We start from the raw sequence: 23,752 nt of genomic DNA, 5'->3' as shown, positions 1-23,752 counted from the left end.
TATATATATATATATATATATATATATATATATATATATATATATATATATATATATATATACACATATAAATTAAAATGAAAAATCTAAAAACTAATTCAAAATATTGATAAAAATTAAAAAAAATAAAATAATGGATTTGTCATGGTATGAACCCTTGTAAAATGAAAACAAGATATTTATAAAAAAGTTTTATAATTAATTATAAACCCTACTCGGACATAAAGCCCAGGTTATTGTTGGGCCTGGAGTGGAGTGGGGTCACGGATCTGCTCTTGTTGGCCGTTGTGTCTCTGTGTGAGTTTTGTACTCTTGTATTTCAGACAGACGCTGATGAAGAGCGACTTCCAGTCACGAGGAAAACACTGTTTCCTCTCTTTCACTCTCAGAGGAGCTTCACGCGCAGCTCCTCTGAGAGAGAGCGTCCCCTAGTGGCCACACCAATGGTACACATGAGTCTCACACCTACAGTCCTATGGGGTTAGATCTCTGCCACAATTCTGCGCGCGAAAGATCATATTTGGAGCGCACAAAAGTGCATTTTGCACGCACGCGATCTGAGTTTTGTGGAGAAAATGTTCGTCTCGCAAAGAAGAAAGTACTTAGAGCACACGAAAATCAATTTCGCATTTAAAATACGTTTTTATATTTGTGCAGACCTTCTCTTTTGCGCGTGCAACGTTTCACTAGCTTGCTCACCTGATGCCCGCCCTCAGTGCTCGCTAAATGCCAACAGCTCGCGTGCTCAACACAACCCAGCGTTACAATATGCCATAATTCCAGCCAATCAGAGACGAAGCTGCTAAATTCTGATTGGCTGCCTTGACAACCAATCACAACATTCCTTGCATTACTGATGACATTGGAAGAGGGAAAATACAGTGTATGCATAATTATTATGCCGATATTCTGATTATATTTGGTGAACTCCCAAAAGTTACTGCCAGATTCTGAAAGATAAATTCTTCAAACAGTGGTACAAGAGGATGTGGTGCTGGTCCTTCAAGAGTCACTCACAACTTATCTGTCTATAAAGCCTATATATTTTTTTAAAAATCAGTCTTCAAGTATTTTACTACACTTCAGTATATGATTCTTATTAAGTAGGGGTCATTTTTTTTAGGATTCTATACTTAACCTAAGTCTCTGAGAACCTGACACCTTGTACTTCTGGAGACTCCAGGTAGATTGCAGTTCTGGAAAATGGTGGCGCTGGAGACTAACTGGTTCCTGGTGATTTCACACCTAATTCTTCACTTTAACTCCTAATTCTTTTGCAGTTAGCATGCATCTTTTCTTCACTACTTGTTTTTGACTGACCCTGCTGACCCACTGAGCATTTTGCTGTCCAGTGGTTATGCATTAACTTTGCAATTTCTAGTATTGTATTAGTTTTTAATATTTCTCATGGGCAATTAATAATTTTGACTTTCAGTCTGAGTTAAATCTCTTTTTTAGCTCATTTTATCTGTAAAAGAAAATCTGCTTAATAATTCTGCACACCTGAATATAAGACATTGTTCACTTCCAGCCTTCATGAATAATTATATATCAATTATAAATGATTAAATACAAGATTAATAATAGTTAAGATTGATGTCATTTGGAATTGGTAAAATGTGCTTGGAAAAAAATATGATCAGAATATCAACTTGCATAATAATTATGCATGCACTGTATTTTCCCTCTTCCAATGTCATCAGTAATGCAAGGAATGTAGTGATTGGTTGTCAAGGCAGCCAATCAGAATTTAGAAACCTCGTCTCTGATTGGCTGGAATTATAGCATATTGTAACGCTGGGTTGTGTTAAGCAAGCAAGCCGTTGGCAGTTATTAATAGTGCATTTGTGTGGTTACAGCTCAATATGTTATATAATCAAAAGAGTCCGTTTGGGATTTTTATAAATAATGCATTAAAATGCATAGAAATAAATTATATATAAATTTAAATAAATTTTATATATAAAAAGATTCTATTTTTATTTTTTATGAATCATGCTCTAAATTATATATAAATTATGTAAATTATATAAAAAGATTCCGTTTTTGATTTTTATAAATTCTGTATTAAATTGCATATAAATAAATTGTGTAAAATATACAAAAATATTTAAATTATATAAAAATATTCTGTTTTTGATTTTTATAAATTCTGTATTAAATTGCATATAAATAAATTGTGTAAAATATACAAAAATATTTAAATTATATAAAAATATTCTGTTTTTGATTTTTATAAATTCTGTATTAAATTGCATATAAATAAATTGTGTAAAATATACAAAAATATTTAAATTATATAAAAATATTCTGTTTTTGATTTTTATAAATTCTGTATTAAATTGCATATAAATAAATTGTGTAAAATATACAAAAATATTTAAATTATATAAAAATATTCTGTTTTTGATTTTTATAAATTCTGTATTAAATTGCATATAAATAAATTGTGTAAAATATAAAAAGAATTAAATTATATAAAAAGATTCAGTTTTTGATTTTTTATAAATTATGCTTTAAATTACATATAAATAAATTGTGTAAAATATCAAAAAAATATTTAAATTATATAAAAAGATTCTGTTTTTGATTTTTATAAGTTCTGTATTAAATTGCATATAAATTGTGTAAAAATAAAAAAATAATTAAATTATATAAAAAGATTCAGTTTTTGATTTTTATAAATTCTTTATTAAATTGCATATAAATTGTGTAAAATATATAAAAAAATTAAATTATATAAGATTCAGTTTTTGATTTTTTTATAAATTATGCTTTAAATTACATATAAATACATTTTATAAAATATAAAAAAATGTATATTATATAAAAAGATTCAGTTATTGATTTTTATGAATTTTGTTTTAAATGACATAAAAAAGTAAATTATATATAAATGATCTGAAAACAATGCAGTGAACATTTTGTGCTGTGGAAATGTCTGATATTATGTTTTCCATCAGTTTTATTTATGCAGTTGTTCTCTCTGTACTCTCAGCCTCTGAAGTCTCTGCGGAAGCTTCTTCATCTCACCACCACCTCGTCCTCGTCCTCTAACCAAACCTCGGCAGATCTCCACTACCCCCTGCCCTCCTCCAAAGGCTGCGGGAGTTTCGTGGAGTCCCGCGGCCTTGGCTCCATGCAGCCCAAGGGCCGTTCGGCTGCGTATGGGGCCCCGGGGCCCCTGGAGTCCAGCTGGCACTCCAGCGCTCTGGGCCGTCCCGAGGGAAACCCGTATCCCGACCAGCTGACCTCCAAAACGGGCCCCAACGGCTTCGCTCGCCACTTTCGTTCACGTTTGCCAAACCTGAATGACCTTAAAGAGACGGCGCTGTGAGTCGGACTCACGGCGGCCCCTGATGGGCTTTCTTTTCTTGCGTATTAAGGGTAGACCTATATGTCTTTTCTTTTTTAGTTTTTAATATTTGATGGCACTTCTTATATTATTTATGTACTGTAATTACTGTATTTTTTTGTTATCGGATAATACAGTTTAAAAGCAGATGATATAGCTCTATGTAAATGGGAATATATAAATGTATGGCTTTAGTTTCTACTCTGGTTGTAGTATATAAACATTATCTGATTCTGCATAGTTACTCTTATATCTGGCTAAAGGTTCTAATGATTCATGTATAGATGACAGTATTGACATTTATTTTATAGTAATAGAATAAGACTGTGATATATACCGTATAGACATTACAACTTTGTCTTTGAGTATTTTCTGTTCACAATTCAGTGAATATCAGTAGATATTAAGAGTAACAGTAACATTAACGGTAAGAATGCGTGATTTTATGTGCGTGTGCTTCCCAGATAGCGCACGTATGTTGCTTTAAATGTCATATTTATGCATAAATTAATTCTTAAATGTTGTGGATGTCATTCTAACACATAACAGGGACGACAAACACTAGCAAATAATTCAGATTTTGAAAGAAGTCTCTTCTGCTCACCGAAGCTGCATTTATTTGATTAAAAATGCAGTAAAAACAGTAAAATTGTGAAATATTTTTACAATTTAAGGTAATGTGAATTTCTATGTGAATATCTGTTAAACTTTAATTTATTTCTGTGATCAAATCTGTATTTTCAGCATCATTACTCCAGTCTTCAGTGTCACGTGATCTTCAGAAATCATTCTAATGATTCAAGAAACATTTCTGATTATTATCAATGTTGAAAACAGTTGTGCTGCACAATATTTGTGTGGAAACTGTGATACAGTACCATTAAAAAGTTTGAGGTAAAAGTTAAAAAAATAAATATATATATATACTTTTATTCAGCAAGGATGCATTAAATTAATCAAAAGTGATAGCAAAAACATTTCTAATGGTACAAATGTCATCAAAGAATCCTGAAAAAAAGAGTACCGATAATATTTATTAATAACTGAGCAGATGATGATCTGAAGGATGAATGATTTCTGAAGATCATGTGACACTGAAGACTGGAGTAATGATGCTGAAAATACAGCTTTGATCACAGAAATAAATTATATTTCACAATATATTCACATAGAAAACAGTTATTTTAAATTGTAAAAATATTTCATAATATTACTGCTTTTACGGCATTTTTAATCAAATAAATGCAGCCTTCGTGAGCAGAAGAGACTTTAAAATCATAATTATTCCCAACATCTGACCCGTAGTGTACTGCAGATGATAAAGGGTCTAAATATGTCCGAAAAAAAGTCGCGACAGCATACGTGCGCTATCTGGGTTTTGTGTGGGTCTTCTGTTAGTCTTTACAAATCACAGCCAGTGTAATTTCTTAAGCCTTTTAAATGACATTTGAAGCAAAAACATCAACCAAATCTGACCAAATCATATGAAATGGTGTGGCTCCACCTGCTGCCCATTGAGATCCACTGCAAAAAACCAACAAAAAAAGTCAGAGTATATGATGCCTTTTTTATTTTTAAAGCAAGATTACTTTTTACTATATCCTATCAGTCTTTGATTCCCTCAGGTATAGAGTTCTTTGAATACTGCAGATACAGTTTTACATGCAATATCTGGATATCAGATGTCGAAGCTCTTTAGATCGTTTCATGTTTCTGTTTAGGGAAATAGAGCCAGTGTGTGTATACACGAGGAGGAGAAATAATAAGAATAATAATTTATTAATTTTATGCAATATGTAATTTCACATTCGCCAGAGAATCTTCTAAATAAAGCTCAAGGTACCTGGAGGCGTTTTGTTTCCTCTCCGCTGGTTTTTACTCGTTTGCGCTTTAATAATTCATATGTCAGTCGGGTACACGAGATGTCAAACGCCAGGATTTCCTGGAAAACCTTTAGTTTCAGAGATATCTAGGGAATTATCCTCAAATCATCTCGATTATCGTTCATAAACTGGTCAATTAGCCGCTTATCCATAACTGCGGTCCTTGTGTCTGAAGTTTATTCATCAGTCTCTTCAACTGCCACAAAGCCACTAGAAGGCAAAGCCTGCAACCATTAGCCGAAAAAGCGTAACGGCTAAAGCTAACGCTTCCGGTCTGGCAATGCGTGGGAAAGGAGACCAGAGGCCGTTTTTTTTAAAGGCAGAGTAAGTGATTTCTGGTAGCCAATGTTGATATTTGAAATCACCAAAACAAACACATCCCTACCCCAAAAGGGTCTTGCCCCTATTTTGTTAGCTGCGCCCCACACATACGTACGCAACCCAAGCAACGATTAGTTCTGTGAAACAAAGCAAAGCCAATGTTACACCGTGTCTACGGACGTGAGCGGTGCGGCGCAACAAATCCCCGACAGAAAACTGCTGCCGGGTTTTATTTATGACATGCTGACACAAATTTCGTGTCTACTCTCTCCTCCACATCACGAGTAGACACGCCCCTTATTGCTGATTGGCTACAAGTTTGTTTTGCGATTCGGCCCGAATCAAGTGTTTTTGAAAAATCACATACCCTGCCTTTAATGGACGTCAATGGAGGAGAGGCTTCACTATGCTGAATAAACAGCTTTTTAGAGGAAACGGCTTATCATTTAATGATTCAACAGCCTATCTGCTAATCTTCAACATGTTTTACACTAAGCAGTACTTTTGGATTGAGCTATTTTTAGAGTTTACCATGAAAAAAATGCCATTTTATAAGAGAAGTCACTGACTTTTTGCGACAGGTGGTATTCAGTGTACGGCACTTCCCATTCATTCCTGATATCCATAAACGGCAATTGAGTGTCGTACAACTATCATAAGTTTTAAAGGTTTTTATTGGCAAAAAATATATAATGAGTCAATATTTACAGTGTTGACCCTTGTTCTTCATAACCTCTGCAAGTGACTCTGGCATGCTGAATTTAGCTTCTGGGCCAAATCCTGACTGATGATGATCCATTCTTGCCTTATTAGTTCTCAGAGTTGATCACAATTTGTGGGCTTCTGCTTGTCCACTCACTGTTTGAGGACTGATGCTGCGTTCAAGTCCTCCTGGGACATTCGTACTTACGAGTTGACAAGTCGTAATTACAACGTCAGGTGCGTTCAAGTCCGTTTAGTCGGCACAAGATGGCGGTGTACCTTCTTTTAATAAATTACAAGAAAATACAACAGGGTCTGTTAACTCTGCTTATAGAAAATGAATGAATGAATTCGCATCAGGTGTGCTTTGCGTTTTTAATATTTTTTTTAGAGCAGGATCCCAGTATAACTGATTTTCAGCATCAACAAACGCTAAAATACAGAGATTAAAAAAAGCTGTTAGCTAAATGCAACATGCAACATGGCAAATCAAAAGATTTTTCACCTATAGGTGCAAAAATGATAGCAATTTTTTTACTTGAATTTCATTAACTAGCTGTGTAACAAGAACATGACCAATTTAAGTTTATAGGACAACTAAACTATCAATTTAAACAAAAATTTACCGTCAACTACAGACATTGCATCCATCGATTCTGCCATGTTTTTCATTGACACGCACCCAACTCGGAAACTTGGGGATTCAAGAAAATTTTGAGTTTCTCACTCGTAATAACGACTTTGTATTTACGAGTTGAAGGCACATGAACGCCACCACAATCTATCCGACATGACTTGAACGCACCATCAGATTGAAATTCAGTGACATCAAGGCTGTAATGTGATTGGTTATTAAGGGACACGTGATCCAAGTTAGCCATTACGCTTTCTCCAATAGTAAGTAATACAGACCCTCTCATCTCCTAATAGTAAGATAATCTCTGACTGCCACACGATTCATATGGCAGGAATAAGATGATGGGTGGTGTTTTACTCTATAATCATGTGCTCTTCGGCTGCAGTGAGGAGTTGAGATGCTTATGAGCTCATTTAAATAACCATGAGACTGTATTTTATTTTTTAATCCATGAATTAAAAATGTTTTTGAAAATGTCTTTAAAAAACAATGTACACTATAGAGCAACTGCTAGCATTGCATAGAATCGTTTGTTTTACTAGTAAACATCTTTATTTACCATTGAACAATTGCGAAGCTAATTTTAGCATTGCTTATCTGCTACAACCTTGATGTCTGCACATGCTAAAGCTTGTTAGCGTGTCTTATTTGAAATAACTTATTTCAGTATCAATAGCAGTTAATAGGTCGGCACATCCTGTCATCCCTTCAAAAACATTCCCCTAACGTTCCCGTATGGTTCTCGTTTGGTTATTTATTTTGGAAGCCATATAAGAACATTCTTGGAACCGAAAATTACCTTCTCAGGTAATTTCTCATTTCCTTTTTTTTTTTTTTTTTTGATAATAATCAAAAGAAACCTTATATGAAACATGCTTTTTAAAGGTTATTTTTAGGTTTTACTTAAACAAACAAAAATATAAACAACAAAAATACCTAACCTTCCCAGAATGTTGCAGCAAAGTTTTTTTTGTTTTGCTTTTGATAACTTACAGAACAATAAAGAATGTTTGTAAATGGTTATCACTGGGTTTTATTTTTAAAAACAATAAACTAACTTTCCCAGAACATAGGGAGGTTTTTGTAATAACCTGAAGGAAAACTAAACAGAACGTTCTTTAATGGTTATTATTTGGTGTTATTTTACAACCATAAACTAACCTTCCCAGAACCTTCTGATAATCTAAAGAGAACATATATAGAACATTTTGGGAACCAAAAATTGTTAGCTGGACAGTCATTAATTTTAAGACTGGATTTTAGTCTTCAATTTAGTTTTATCCCACATAGCACAGGTATGTCTGCAAGATATCTGTTAAAGATCTCTTCATCTGGAAAGCATCTGCTGTGTACAAACATCTGATAGACGTCTCTAAGATGTCAGTTTTACTTACACTCTAAATCATAAACATCTTAAACACATCTTCTAAACGTCTATTTGACATCTGATAGGAAACGTCTTATAGACGTATTGCAGATGAGCAAACACTCTAAAAAATAAGTCTTGCAGATGTCAAAAAGACATCTCCGTGATGTACGTGTGCTATCAGGGAATGGTTCACATGTTTTCTGACTCAATTATTGAATCAATAGGGAATTTATTCAGTCCTCATTTCAGAAAGCAAAAGAAAAAGCACTGTTCGTTTTTTTGGTAAACTTCACAAAGACCAGCACGTCACTGATAATAAACCAGTCCTCTTGTTTTAGACTAAAAATGGTTATTTCTTTTATTTTGTACATGCAGGAGCTACAGTTATGGTACTAGTGCAAGTTGCCTGTTACCTACTGATCTGAGACCAGTTTCTAGATTATTGCACTTTTGTACCATGGCACCTAAAGCTGTTCTTAACCCGTGACGCATTTGTTCATGCACATGAGCAGCTCCAGGCGGAGGGCGATGCGCGTGTGCCAGCCCAGAGGCAGGATCCGCAGGTACCGCGCCACGATGGGCGGACGCAGCAGGTTCTGGAACGTGGAGGATCGGTCCGTGTTTCCATAAAACACCTGATGGACGAACACAAGCAATAAACATCATTAAATGATGGGAATTCATACCAGTATAAGCACTACTGACTTAACCCAACCTTGTCATCCAAAACATTGAGAAAACAAATTGTCTTATCCCAGATAGCACAGGTACGTCTTCAAGATATCTGTTAAAGATCTCTTCATCTGGAAAGCATCTGCTGTGTACAAACATCTGATAGACGTCTCTAAGATGTCAGTTTTACATACACTCTAAATCATAAACATCTTAAAGACATCTTCTAAACGTCTTTTTGACATCTGGTAGGAAACGTCCTATAGACGTATTGCAGATGAGCAAACACTCATATACAGTCTTGCAGACGTCAAATAGACATCTCTGTGATGGACGTGTGCTATCAGCGATGTAAGTATGCACCCTGTGTGTTTGGACAGGAAACTTCACAGAAATTATGCAATAATGTGGTAAAGTGCTGTTTTAGCACTTAATAGTGATAGTACTCAGGGACTTAAAATAGGGATAGATAGATAGACCATTTTTTTCTGTTTGTTTAACATTTAAGTGCATTTCACACCATAAACGATCAATTTAAAAGGTTATTACTATATTAGGGTCCTCACCAATGTACAAAAGCGTTCCGTTTATTATATGTTGTCTGATGCTATGTTCGCACTCTTTTAAGTCAGATAGATTCTGGTTGGCTGTTGGTTTTATCGTTCATCAGCGGGAAAATAACTAAAAGTGATTCCAGCGATATCATTATAGTTACTTCGCTATTCTCTTAGAATCAGATTGATAATTAAAAGTTAATATTTATAGTTATTGTTATTGTCTTTGGTGTGAATGGCCATTTACGTTCTGCATGTTCGTTAATGGAAGAACAAGTGCAAGTATTAAAACTTGACTGTTACTGAAGGTCTTTTCACTTGGTCAAACATCAGTTTTTTATGATTTTACTGGGAACACCTTTTATTTATTCAGGCTTTTACCCTATTGTTCCCAGTCTGGTCTTTGTAATAGATCCAGTTGAGGTTTTCCTGGGTCCGGTACTGCAGGCTGTATTTCGTTGTCCATTCGTCAGCATCACAGCGGCCCTGACTCAGGATACCCGAGACCACCCGCACCTCCTGGAGGTCGATCTGAAGCCACTGACTCGTGTCCTGGAGTTTGGACAGCCATGCACATCTGCGACGGAGCGAAGAGTCAGTCAGTGTCTGCTTTATTATGACCCCAATCTAGATAAATCAGGCATTGCCCTAGTCATTTTGGCAGTGAAGCCCAAGCTTTGATTTCAGGCTGATTTGGTGCTGATCATTTTAGCTAGAAGGTTTTTCTGAGACACTTACCCAAACCCCTGACTGTTCAGTCGGGCTTTATTTGGGGTCCACGAGGAAAACCAGCCCACGTACTGATCCTGGTTTGAACAGGTAAGCTGCTCCGCCATCATCGATCCGGACTCAAAACCCAGCGGTTTGTGGTAGGGACACTCTGGTTGGAAATGAGGAGCATGGAAACCATCAGGACGTGCCCACCATCTCAAGAACAGCATGCTAAATGTGATTTACACAAGCAGGACCAACATCCACCAGTTTCTGGAACTCAAACTGAAAAACTGTCAACAGGAAGTGAGATATCATCATGTATTGATATGGAGTTACCATGAACCTGGATCCCTCGACAAAAACCCAGTAGGATTTTTCCATTGGCTTTGCAGGATTATTGCAGAAAATAAGCTCTGTGACCAATACAAGTTTATAATTCTTACACATTTTGTCCATCATGATAATCTTCACAACTGAAGCCTAAATACAATCGCCAGATGTAAAAAAGCTAAACGTAGGCCATTAACGAACTGCACCAGGGTCACGTGACTTCAACATCACCACCATTAAGCTTCTGAAACTTAGACACTTGTTAGCAAATGCCTGTTTCAAGACAAATAAAAGCTTTTTGAGGGGTATTACAGATATATTTCATGTTGTAGAATAAAACGTGAAAATAGCTTAATCTTATTTCAGACCTTGTTGGAGGCATTTAACCAGAAATCCATTCGAAAACCCAACAAAATGAACACAAATGCATGCTCTGAATGTCGTTATAGCTCTATTTTATGAGTCTTTTCCAGGTGGTCTGAAGATCAGGTGTCCCGTTGATTGGCACGTGTGGATCTCCAGCTGTTTGTGATGGTGCAGGACAGACGGGCACTATTTCAGGCCCAGTAATCTGGGCAATCACAATCATTAATCATGAGATTATCCACTGGCACTCTCTACCCTCGCTCAAAGTCACTGTTTCTCACTCATTCTCATTCTGATGGTCTCTCATTGTCTCCTACAGACAGTCCTCTAGTACTCTTATTCTGTGTCTTTTAATAATTTGATCATAATACTGCTCTGTCAAACTGAGGTCAGAGGGCGGTGTTTTAGCTGATGCATCATGGAAGATCGTTACTCATGTAATCACTCTAAAGCCTCTTGGCTTCATGCCCTGAATCATTAAGCATGCTCTTCTGAAGGGACCAAGAGATGCTCTCGTCTCTAATCTTCCCACTGACAATTAACGCTGCCGTTCACTGCAAGACCTTGCATGTTTTTGCCATTCAACACCCACACAGGCCAGACAACACTGTTTATGCATGTAAACGCATACAGACAGACATGCATGTTTATCTACTGCTCTGCATGCTTATATTCTCTTATGCACCGATAATCAGCGATCCAATATGTTAAACAAATATTGGGAACAGTAAAGAGGGTTTACTTCGTTCCTGAATGAATCAGTCGTTTTGAAAGAATCGATTGAATAAATGACTTAGCGACTCACTTATGAAGACAGTGGCTTGTCGCCACCTACTGGTCATTTTAGTTTTATATTTAAAAGTATCATTCAAATTTTTTTTCTATCATTTTTTTATTTCTATATTCCAGTTTTGTATTTAAAACATTAATCTCATAACCTTATACAATTTGTAAGTGCAGCGTAAATGCATATACAAGTGCTAGAAATATAAAAATTTAATAATTTAAAAATAAAATTTAACTAGGCCTATACTTGGCTAAAGTGGCTAAAACCATTTATATCAACCATTAATAAACCATATATATATATACTGCTGTTCAAATGTTTGGGATCAGTAAGATTTGTAATGTTTTTCAAAGAAGTATCTTCTGCTCATTATGGCTGCATTTATTTGATCAGAAATACAGATATTCAGAAAAAACAGCAATATTGGGAAATATTATTGCCATTTAAAATAATGGTTTTCTTTTTTATTATACTTTAAATTATAATTTATTCCTATGATCAAAGCTGAATTTTCATCATCATTACTCCAGTCTTCAGTGTCACATGATCTTCAGAAATAATTCTAATATTCTGATTTATAAGTATTGGAAACAGTTTTTCTGCTTAATATTTTTTTGGAATCTGTGATACTTTTTTCAGGATTTTTTGACTTGAAGAGACTTTTTAAAGAAACATTACAAATCTTACTGATCCCAAACTTTTGAACAGCAGTGTATATGTGTGTATATATATATATATATATATATATACTTTTTTTGTTTGTTCTGTAGACAGGCACTGACCCGGCATGCAGTCTAGATAGGGGCTGCGTGTGGATGGCGTGGTGCTGATGGAGGTCCAGGAGGCTGGAGCTCCGGTGGGTCGCGCCTCCTGACAGTCACAGCTGCAGCCCGTCGGTGTTTGATTCTCCGCCACTTCCTTCACACTCACATCGTCCTCATCTTCATAAGGCCACGGCTTCTCTAACTCCTGACACACACGTGCATGTATAGTTGTCACACACACCGTCATATGTAACACACACACACACACACACACACACACATTCATTCATACTCACCCCCTGTGAGTTTACGCCAATGAAAACTGGGACACAGATCAGAGAGATACAGGTCATTATTAAAGATACAGAATCTATCTATCCCAGTACAATCAAAAATACAATTTATTTGGCCAAAATATATATGCTAAATATGTGTTATAAACCGTGAAACTCAATGAAATATGCTTTTGAAATTGAAAATATATTTAGTTTCAATGTTCATATGTACTTCAGGAGCAAGAAAATACTTTTCTAATCTTACAGCAGCCTACATATAAGCTATATCTAAATGTTGACAAAATAGATCTAAACTCGATTTGTAATTTAATAATGCTTAATTTTTAAATATTGCAATCTTGTATTTTTTTAATATTGCAAGTATTTTTCTCGCTGAATTTTGATAAATTAAGTTCTTTAAATGTGACATAGGAACATGTTTTCTTGGCTTGAAACAAATATATTTTTAAATGCTTTTAAAGTATGTTTAGATTTTTTAAATATATTGGTAGAAAATATATTTGCACACACACACATATAAATAGTAGTGCTGTCAAATCGATTAATCGCGATTAATCGCATACAGAATAAAAGTTTGTGTTTACATAAATTACGTATATATAAAATATACGCACCATGCATATATTTAATAAATATTTGTAATTTATATTTATATATTATATAAATCGTATATAAATATGAATATAAATATGTATAAATACACATAGATATTTCTTAATTATATACATGTATGTGTATGTATATTGTATATATAAATATACACATATTATGTAACACACACACACACACACAAACTTTTATTCTGGATGCAATTAATCGCGATTAATCGATTTGTCAGCACTACTATATATATATAGGCATATTTTGAAATGCATTTCAAATCAAAGAAACATTGACAGCCAATCAGAATCCACTCAACAGCTCGAGCATTTAAAGCGAAAGGCCAAACTACAGTGAGCTTAGAATAAGCAAAATCGGTTGTCGGTGTAAACAGGCCTTTAAAATGATTAAAGTAAAGCTCATGAGTCCTGAATTAAATTTTCCATAAATGAATCTGCACACTTTTATTTCAACCATTTATCCTTTTACTGCTAGATATAAAGAACATCTGCTAGACTCCAAATACATAACTGTTAAGTTACTGTACTGGAAACACACAGATGGCGTGTCCAGCTCTCATATCACACACACTTTGTACCTTGAGTCAGCAGCAGCAGAAACACGCTGAGGATCTTCGTGTCCATCTTGAAGAGCAGATCTAGTGTGTTATGAACGGCAGCGTTCAGTGTGCTCTGGATTACTGTAATCCATACATCCAATAATAGTCCTGATCTGTCTATGCCTGGCTTCTCTCTGTTCATTGCTCACTCGGATCTCAGGAAACTTCACTGAGTTCTCGGTTGGGTTTCATTGAAGAAGCCACTTTTTAATCTACAACTGCTTAAACCGCCATATGTCATTTTTGACAATGGAAACGAGGCTGAGGGACTGAACTACAGAGCGTTCAGTGGATTGTACTGTTGTTGAACGACACACCGATTGTTCAGCTGATGAACTTTCAGTAGACAGTTTAAAAAGTTGTGGGTTGGGGGGAATTATATGATCCAGGATCTTTATACAGTGTGTGTGCCATTGTAAAGACTGTTACCATGTATCTATAAATATATGTAGCCATATGTCTATAAATCCAAATATAAACTGCACAATGGAAATTGAGTTTATCAAATGCAACTATATGAATATGTATTAATAATCGGCCTTTTATAGTTATAGCCTATATGCAATTCTCAAACCTTAACACACCCTGAGAAATGGTACCTTGAATCAAGAATCATGGATCATTGAATCAAGTTTAATATAGTCATTCATACCGACAAAATTAATTTTAATGCATTAAATCAGTAGAAAAATAAGTGAAGTAAGTGCAGGATACCACTTTTTACAGTGTAGGCCAGTCCTTACAAAATAAAAGCATTGCTTTTACAAAAAAATTATAATAATAAAAAAAACACCTAGAAAGAAAAATAACAAAGATTATTTATATATATATATATGTGTGTGTGTGTGTGTGCAAAACAAAAAAATGCATGTGCCTAATTTGAGAACTAATTTTTTTACTAAAAAAAAATTTGAAAGAAAAACTAGATTTTTGAACTAGAACTAATTTGGTGAACAAATAAACGCAAGATTGCCCTAAAAGCTATTCGTTTATTATGAAAACTATGATTTATCATCCCAGTGTCACTGTGATTGTACCTTTGGTTTGTGTGAAGGTCTTAATTAGAGAAATAAGGTTTAATTAAGACTGAAATGTTTCACCTGTGCTGAGATGAGCTGAGACAATAAATAGTGTTCAGACGCTCGTTTAACAGCTCAGGTATCGTGAGTAGTGTTGGAGTAACTAGTTACATGTAACTGGATTACATAGGCCTAATTAAATTACGAAATGTAAGCGCAATCAGTTACTGAGAATAAAATGTGTAATTAAATTGGTTATTTATGAAATTTTTCACACACCCACGTACAGATTGAATTGATTTCCTTCATAAATTGCAGTGACTGCTCTAAAATGAGACGCTAATGTCTCAGGAGTTTAGTACACAGAGAATAGGACACATGCTTATTCGATAACTGATTTATTTCCTATTTGGGTTTGTGTATGTGCTTTTTTTTTTTTTTCCCGAAAGGAGTGCTTTTTCTTTTGGTCTTTAATTAACATTAATGTAACGGACAGCAAACTGCTCTTTCAGATCAAATCTACGGATCTGACACATGCATCAGATTATCTCAGTTTACGTTAATTTAAAACTTTTAGATAACTGATTTATTTCCTATTTGGGTTTGTGTATGTGCTTTTTTTCCCCCCCAAAGGATTGTTAGATGCCAGTGTTTCTTATAATAGCTATGCCAAAATTTGATTTCAAATTAAAATTTATGATTTTAAATCTGTATTTAACCTCTCAAAGTAAAAAGAGCTGCTAAAGTCTGGTTCTGTGGTGGTTCTGTGGTGGCTCATAGGGGCGCAATTCTGATATGACTGGTGGGGGGGGGGGGTTTATGAAATGGTAAACCTCACATTTCAGTCTTTAACTAATTTTTAAGAAAAGGTCAAATCATAAATTCTAGGCATTTCATCTGCTCCATAAACAGTTCTACATAGGCTGCACTTTATCCAAAGTGTTGAGATTTTTAGAATGCATATTAGCATGTTTTCAATCTACCAGTTAAGATTTACAACAAAAAATCGATCCGATTTTCGCATTGGTCTGAACAAAAAAAAAAAAGTCAGACCGGCTGAATGAAACTATAACAGCAGAAATAGAGCGGTTTCCCCGGTAACTGCTGTAAGCAAAGCAGCGCTGCGCTTATAAACACTTCTGTAGGCATTACACGGAGAGAAGATAAAAAACAAATCATGCCATCGAAACTTTTCATCAAGACAGTTGGCTCCCGCTTATGCATTCAGAGAATTAATTTAAGCATGCATTCTTTAATTTAATTTCTTTCAGCACTCCTTCCTTCATGTTTTCACACAAAATGAAACCTACGTTGCCTGTTGCGCCTGCATGAGACGGACTGTTCATTTTGCTAAATGCTGAGCAGTATTTATAACGAGTTTTTCCACATATTTATAAATGAATCCTTATTAAAGATGAAGCTATTCAGTGAAGAGCAGGTTTGAGCGGAGTGCTTTTTCTTTTGGTCTTTAATTAACATTAATGTAACGGACAACAAACTGCTCTTTCAGATCAAATCTACGGATCTGACACATGCATCAGATTATCTCAGTTTACGTTAATTTAAAACTTTTTATTTTAACTTAGACCGTGCTTATACAAGGACATTTGCCAAAACGGGCATTTTGACTCTATTTTAATTGTATTGGGCCTTTCAAGCGCGGTAAGATGAAAAGTGAACTTATTTTGTAATGGTGCGCTGTCTGAGAAGCGGCTCTCTGTGTGCGCATGCGCCTACAGAAAACAGCGCTCGAGTACCGAATTTGTTCTCTTTCGTGATTTCTTGCGCCTGAACGGTTTAAAATCGTTTGAATGCTTGCTGGCAAGACTAAAAACGCATGCAAATGAATGATGAACTTTCATGACGAGTCAAAAATAAAGCATTAAGCTGAAGGGGGAAATTAGCAAAAAAGTTGGGGGGGGGGACATGACCCCCCCCGGGAATGGCGCTTTAAAATTAAATGATGATAATCTTCGAGTGATGGATTTTGGAAGTCTGACAGTAATGAGTGTTGAATACTGTAAGGTTAACCCTGCCTGCTTTAAATATTTCAAAGTTATTAAGTTGAAAACATTTGTTAGAAATTAAAAAAAGTAATCCATTACATTACTTTAAAGTAACTGAAATAGTTACACTACGTATTACATTTTAAATAGGGTAACTTGTAATCTCTAACCTATTACATTTTCAAAGTAACCTTCCCAACACTGATCGTGAATGCGTTTTAGCCTACTGTACCTTTCCTTAAACGTAAAGAGAATTTGCTATTAATAACAGTCTGATACTGATGTTTAGAGTTGGCTATGTGTGTGTGTTGAAAATGCATTGCCTACTTTTTATTGTAGACAGCTTATCCTATTTTAACGTTTAGAATAAAGGGATTTTGTTGACGTGCTGGGAGGCCATTACAAATGTCAACTTTGCTTTCCTCTCAAAATAAAATTTTAGATTGAAATTGTTGTCAGAAGATTGAAAAACTGTTTACGGACACGATTAAACTCCCATGCCAGCAGCGTTTGCTAGTATTTTTTTGTAGTTTAATAGCAGTGCAATATATGTTATACATGTACATTTTAATTAAATTTCAACGAAGCTTCTTGTTTATGCTCAAATCATTTTGTCCAACAGATATTGCAATTAATAAATTGTAAGCGTTTCTAACATCTGAAACGCGCGTGACAACTTGCCCCGACCTGACATTTCAACATTGCCAAATGTAGAATTGAAGCTTCCAGTGCGCACAAACAAATTCAACACGACACAATAATAATAATGCAATTGAAGAATGAAATGCATTTTTAAAAAATATATATAAAATCAGCATATTTATGTGAAAGTAGCCTATTATATAGTTAGGCCTATTTCTTAATTTTCCAAATAATTTGGTTTCGAAAACATCAGTCTGATAAACCATTTCTGTAATTGACTCAACTTTGTAGTTATCTATCATTGTATATATTTAGTACATTGTTTGTGTTAATACAATGCATAATTATATGATTGAGGTGTTGTTGATCACAAAAACAACTAGGCCTTAATTAGCCAAAGGTTTTTACCAGATGCAGAAAAAACAAACGCTTTTAAAAGTGACACTGAATGTGATCCTGTAATGTTTACACCCTTTAAATCTTCTGATCATCATTAGTTCCAGCAACTCCGACGGGAGGGGTGACTGGCGCACGTATCATCCAATCAACTGCCTGCGCTCCTGAGTGGGCGGGAATAACGGTCTTCTTTCCACCAATGAAAACTCTCCGAGCGAACCCTCCGTCCAATGAGTAACGAGCCGTCAGCTGAGTCTGTTTAGCATCTATTGCACGCAAGACTCGAGCTGAGACAGACGCGAATCACTGTGAATTCATCCTCATTTACAAACTGACCTCTTCAGAAAGGTACGTATTGCGCGGTTTCATCACTTTCCTTTCCGAAAAGGGTTGCACACGCCCCGCGTGACTCAGAAGTGTAAATAGCAGCGTGCATTGGAGATCACATGCTTATTAGTTTAGGCAAACGCGTTAATTACCTTTGCAATCAAATGTGTAAAGCGCAAAATCTGCTCTGAAGTTTTGTGCATGATGGTAATATCTCAATCAGTAAAGCCCGACCCTGTGCAAATTAATTCTAATCTGTACGACATATGCATGTTTACAGTATAATTGTGATGATAACAATAATAATGTAACGATAAAGTATGTAATTAAATGTAAAAATGTACATGTAACGAGTTTGGTTATAATGATAATCTATATATCATTATATTATCCGTATGACACGCATTTTTACAGTATATAATAATAATTATTATTATTACAACAACAACAATAATGATTATAATAGTAATTATACGTGTAATATTAATAATAAATATATTAAAAGTAAAAATAGTAATTTTGTGCTATTATATAAACATTAACATGTGAAAAATACAGCTCTAACTCTCTCTCTCTCTCTCTCTCTCTCTCTCTCTATATATGTGTGTGTGTGTGCACCTTTTCATATGTTTTTTTATGCATGCATTGAGTTTATTATCATAATTTGTATTTTTTCCTTTTTCATTTAGTTTGAAAGTTTAGCAATATTAATGTGTGTTTTTGTCATTGTATTAGTTTGGGTTGTTTAAGTATGTCTATATAGTTGTATTCCTTTTTATTTTTAGTTGGTCTATTGTAGTAGTCACACTAAATGAAAATGATCTAAACAATATTTTATTTCAGTTATTTTTCCAAGTAATTTTGTGCCTTTTTACGAGTCAAAAATAAAGCATTAAGCTGAAGGGGGAAATTAGCAAAAAAGTTGGGGGGGGGGACATGACCCCCCCCGGGAATGGCGCTTTAAAATTAAATGATGATAATCTTCGAGTGATGGATTTTGGAAGTCTGACAGTAATGAGTGTTGAATACTGTAAGGTTAACCCTGCCTGCTTTAAATATTTCAAAGTTATTAAGTTGAAAACATTTGTTAGAAATTAAAAAAAGTAATCCATTACATTACTTTAAAGTAACTGAAATAGTTACACTACGTATTACATTTTAAATAGGGTAACTTGTAATCTCTAACCTATTACATTTTCAAAGTAACCTTCCCAACACTGATCGTGAATGCGTTTTAGCCTACTGTACCTTTCCTTAAACGTAAAGAGAATTTGCTATTAATAACAGTCTGATACTGATGTTTAGAGTTGGCTATGTGTGTGTGTTGAAAATGCATTGCCTACTTTTTATTGTAGACAGCTTATCCTATTTTAACGTTTAGAATAAAGGGATTTTGTTGACGTGCTGGGAGGCCATTACAAATGTCAACTTTGCTTTCCTCTCAAAATAAAATTTTAGATTGAAATTGTTGTCAGAAGATTGAAAAACTGTTTACGGACACGATTAAACTCCCATGCCAGCAGCGTTTGCTAGTATTTTTTTGTAGTTTAATAGCAGTGCAATATATGTTATACATGTACATTTTAATTAAATTTCAACGAAGCTTCTTGTTTATGCTCAAATCATTTTGTCCAACAGATATTGCAATTAATAAATTGTAAGCGTTTCTAACATCTGAAACGCGCGTGACAACTTGCCCCGACCTGACATTTCAACATTGCCAAATGTAGAATTGAAGCTTCCAGTGCGCACAAACAAATTCAACACGACACAATAATAATAATGCAATTGAAGAATGAAATGCATTTTTAAAAAATATATATAAAATCAGCATATTTATGTGAAAGTAGCCTATTATATAGTTAGGCCTATTTCTTAATTTTCCAAATAATTTGGTTTCGAAAACATCAGTCTGATAAACCATTTCTGTAATTGACTCAACTTTGTAGTTATCTATCATTGTATATATTTAGTACATTGTTTGTGTTAATACAATGCATAATTATATGATTGAGGTGTTGTTGATCACAAAAACAACTAGGCCTTAATTAGCCAAAGGTTTTTACCAGATGCAGAAAAAACAAACGCTTTTAAAAGTGACACTGAATGTGATCCTGTAATGTTTACACCCTTTAAATCTTCTGATCATCATTAGTTCCAGCAACTCCGACGGGAGGGGTGACTGGCGCACGTATCATCCAATCAACTGCCTGCGCTCCTGAGTGGGCGGGAATAACGGTCTTCTTTCCACCAATGAAAACTCTCCGAGCGAACCCTCCGTCCAATGAGTAACGAGCCGTCAGCTGAGTCTGTTTAGCATCTATTGCACGCAAGACTCGAGCTGAGACAGACGCGAATCACTGTGAATTCATCCTCATTTACAAACTGACCTCTTCAGAAAGGTACGTATTGCGCGGTTTCATCACTTTCCTTTCCGAAAAGGGTTGCACACGCCCCGCGTGACTCAGAAGTGTAAATAGCAGCGTGCATTGGAGATCACATGCTTATTAGTTTAGGCAAACGCGTTAATTACCTTTGCAATCAAATGTGTAAAGCGCAAAATCTGCTCTGAAGTTTTGTGCATGATGGTAATATCTCAATCAGTAAAGCCCGACCCTGTGCAAATTAATTCTAATCTGTACGACATATGCATGTTTACAGTATAATTGTGATGATAACAATAATAATGTAACGATAAAGTATGTAATTAAATGTAAAAATGTACATGTAACGAGTTTGGTTATAATGATAATCTATATATCATTATATTATCCGTATGACACGCATTTTTACAGTATATAATAATAATTATTATTATTACAACAACAACAATAATGATTATAATAGTAATTATACGTGTAATATTAATAATAAATATATTAAAAGTAAAAATAGTAATTTTGTGCTATTATATAAACATTAACATGTGAAAAATACAGCTCTAACTCTCTCTCTCTCTCTCTCTCTCTCTCTCTCTATATATGTGTGTGTGTGTGCACCTTTTCATATGTTTTTTTATGCATGCATTGAGTTTATTATCATAATTTGTATTTTTTCCTTTTTCATTTAGTTTGAAAGTTTAGCAATATTAATGTGTGTTTTTGTCATTGTATTAGTTTGGGTTGTTTAAGTATGTCTATATAGTTGTATTCCTTTTTATTTTTAGTTGGTCTATTGTAGTAGTCACACTAAATGAAAATGATCTAAACAATATTTTATTTCAGTTATTTTTCCAAGTAATTTTGTGCCTTTTTATTTAATTTTTTTTAATTCAGAATAGATATGCCAGATGCATTGATGTATATGTAATATTTATTTCTGTTAACATTTATTTCATTATTTTTTAACACTTATTATTATTTTTATTATCTGTTAACATTAATTTCATGTATGCCATTATATGAATATTATATAGTAAAATGTGAAAATATATAATTATATGCCTTTTTACATGTTTTTTAGTTAAATTCAGAATAGATATGCCCGATGCATTGAGTTTATTGTCATGATTTGATGCGATATTAATTAGCATGATTCTGTGGCACTGAACACATTCGATCCTGAGTGTCTTTGATTATATAAATCACATTTACCAGGCTTTTATTGCTCATAGGTCATTATGCATGGAGAGAATGCTTCCCTGTTCTTGCCTCCTCTCACCTCCATCTCTCTTCCCGTTGTCCTCAGATGCAGTTCATGCTGTTGTTCAGCAGACAGGGGAAGCTCCGTCTGCAGAAATGGTACGTTCCTCTATCCGATAAGGAGAAGAAGAAGATCACGCGGGAGCTGGTTTCTGGCCCGTTGGCCCGTAAGCCCAAGATGTGCAGCTTCCTGGAGTGGAGGGACCTGAAAATCGTGTATAAAAGGTGCTCTTTGAGGTTTTGAGGTTTTGCTTTGTTTACCATCTAACTGATGAAAAACATGCGACGTTACCCTGTTTTTGAGTGATTGAGTGGCCCGTCGTCTGTCCCACAAAGCAATGCGCTCAACAGGCTTTTCATTTCCATTGAGAGAAATGTTGCAGTAGTTACTGTACCTCCACCATCTCTTTCTTGACAATCGTATCGATCAGACTGCAAACATTTCAGATGCTGCACAATGAAACTGGCAAAATAATGAGAGAACTGGACGGCACACAAAACGTTTAGCAGCAGATGAATACTATTATATATTTTTTATTAATATTATGAATTCGTTTTTATTTTACATGTTCCATTCTTTTTAAGGTTTTAGTCATTTTGTTGTTTGTTTTTGTCATTTTTTTTATTAGTTTTTGTTAAAATACGTCTAAGTTTTAGTTATTTTAGAATTTCGACTTAGTAAATAAGATGTTGCCTTGACTGAAATAGTTGAAATAAAATAATATAATATTGTGTTAACATTAATTTTATGATGAATTAACATCTTGGCTACTGATTTATCCATGCTGTGGGAAAACAAAACTCCTTCCTGAATGTCTTTAATTATTAGCTAAAGTTTGGCTTCAGTTGAAGTAGAGCTGCTTGACGCTTGATTGCTGTTAGAAGGATTTCAGTATAAAAGTCAACATGGCGTTGACAACCCATTTAATTCTATAATTTGACTTATTTCAGAGTAAAACTTGATATGCAGTGAGGAAAAACATGTAGGACTTGATTTAGATTTTTTTTTTAAAACATGTAGTCATGAATCAAATGGGTTATTATTGTAAACTAGAATAATAAAAAAATAATTACATGAAGTAAAATAAACATTAACTGGAATAAAATTAAAATATATATAAAAAAAAAACGTATTTTATTTCAGCTAGTTGCCAGGGCAGCATTTCTCATTTTCATTTAGTTTAAGTTGAAGCACTAAAGCAACTAAAAAACGAAATAAACTAAAAGCTAGAACGTAATAAAATAAAAAAAAAAGTTAAAAATAATAATAAAGGTGACAAAAATAATGCAAAGAAATTAAGGTTTTTGAGGATTTTTATTTAATTTTTTTTAATTCAGAATAGATATGCCAGATGCATTGATGTATATGTAATATTTATTTCTGTTAACATTTATTTCATTATTTTTTAACACTTATTATTATTTTTATTATCTGTTAACATTAATTTCATGTATGCCATTATATGAATATTATATAGTAAAATGTGAAAATATATAATTATATGCCTTTTTACATGTTTTTTAGTTAAATTCAGAATAGATATGCCCGATGCATTGAGTTTATTGTCATGATTTGATGCGATATTAATTAGCATGATTCTGTGGCACTGAACACATTCGATCCTGAGTGTCTTTGATTATATAAATCACATTTACCAGGCTTTTATTGCTCATAGGTCATTATGCATGGAGAGAATGCTTCCCTGTTCTTGCCTCCTCTCACCTCCATCTCTCTTCCCGTTGTCCTCAGAT

At 34.3% G+C, this 23,752-nt stretch overlaps 2 protein-coding genes across 2 annotated transcripts in view; one reads left to right on the top strand and one right to left on the bottom strand.

Moving 5' to 3' along the window:
• The window catches only part of LOC107575520 (cyclin-dependent kinase-like 5), a 4,609-nt gene extending 4,084 nt beyond the window's left edge, over positions 1 to 525 (top strand). The window contains exon 4 of the mRNA XM_016261882.1: positions 324 to 525. Within this exon, the coding sequence (XP_016117368.1) occupies positions 324 to 485 (162 nt within the window). The 3' untranslated portion in view covers positions 486 to 525. The remainder of the gene's footprint in view (positions 1 to 323) is intronic.
• A 7,867-nt stretch (positions 526 to 8,392) lies between these two features.
• Positions 8,393 to 14,128, bottom strand: LOC107575521 (retinoschisin-like). The gene is made up of 6 exons (XM_016261883.1): positions 13,949 to 14,128; positions 12,751 to 12,776; positions 12,473 to 12,659; positions 10,232 to 10,373; positions 9,875 to 10,070; positions 8,393 to 8,902 (listed from the first exon to the last, which is right to left on the bottom strand). The coding sequence occupies exons 1-6, from the start codon at positions 14,109 to 14,111 to the stop codon at positions 8,744 to 8,746; spliced, it is 873 nt and encodes a 290-aa protein (XP_016117369.1). The 5' UTR covers positions 14,112 to 14,128; the 3' UTR covers positions 8,393 to 8,743.
• Positions 14,129 to 23,752: the final 9,624 nt, after the last annotated feature.

Source organism: Sinocyclocheilus grahami, unplaced genomic scaffold (genome assembly GCF_001515645.1).
Source record: "Sinocyclocheilus grahami isolate Dianchi unplaced genomic scaffold, SAMN03320097.WGS_v1.1 scaffold2689.1, whole genome shotgun sequence".
Lineage (NCBI taxonomy): Eukaryota > Metazoa > Chordata > Actinopteri > Cypriniformes > Cyprinidae > Sinocyclocheilus > Sinocyclocheilus grahami.
The sequence above is the reverse complement of the archived record's forward strand: the minus strand, read 5'-3'. Positions and strand labels throughout refer to the sequence as shown.

What these genes read in the sequence shown, in the direction of transcription:
- LOC107575521 (XM_016261883.1), bottom strand. Translation starts at nt 14,111, where the DNA reads ATGAACAGAGAGAAGCCAGGCATAGACAGATCAGGACTATTATTGGAT. An exon ending in TCTGCTGCTGCTGACTCAAG is followed by an intron (nt 12,777 to 13,948) that starts GTACAAAGTGTG and finishes TCTGTGTCCCAG; the next exon opens with TTTTCATTGGCGTAAACTCA. An exon ending in CTATCTAGACTGCATGCCGG is followed by an intron (nt 10,374 to 12,472) that starts GTCAGTGCCTGT and finishes ATTTCCAACCAG; the next exon opens with AGTGTCCCTACCACAAACCG.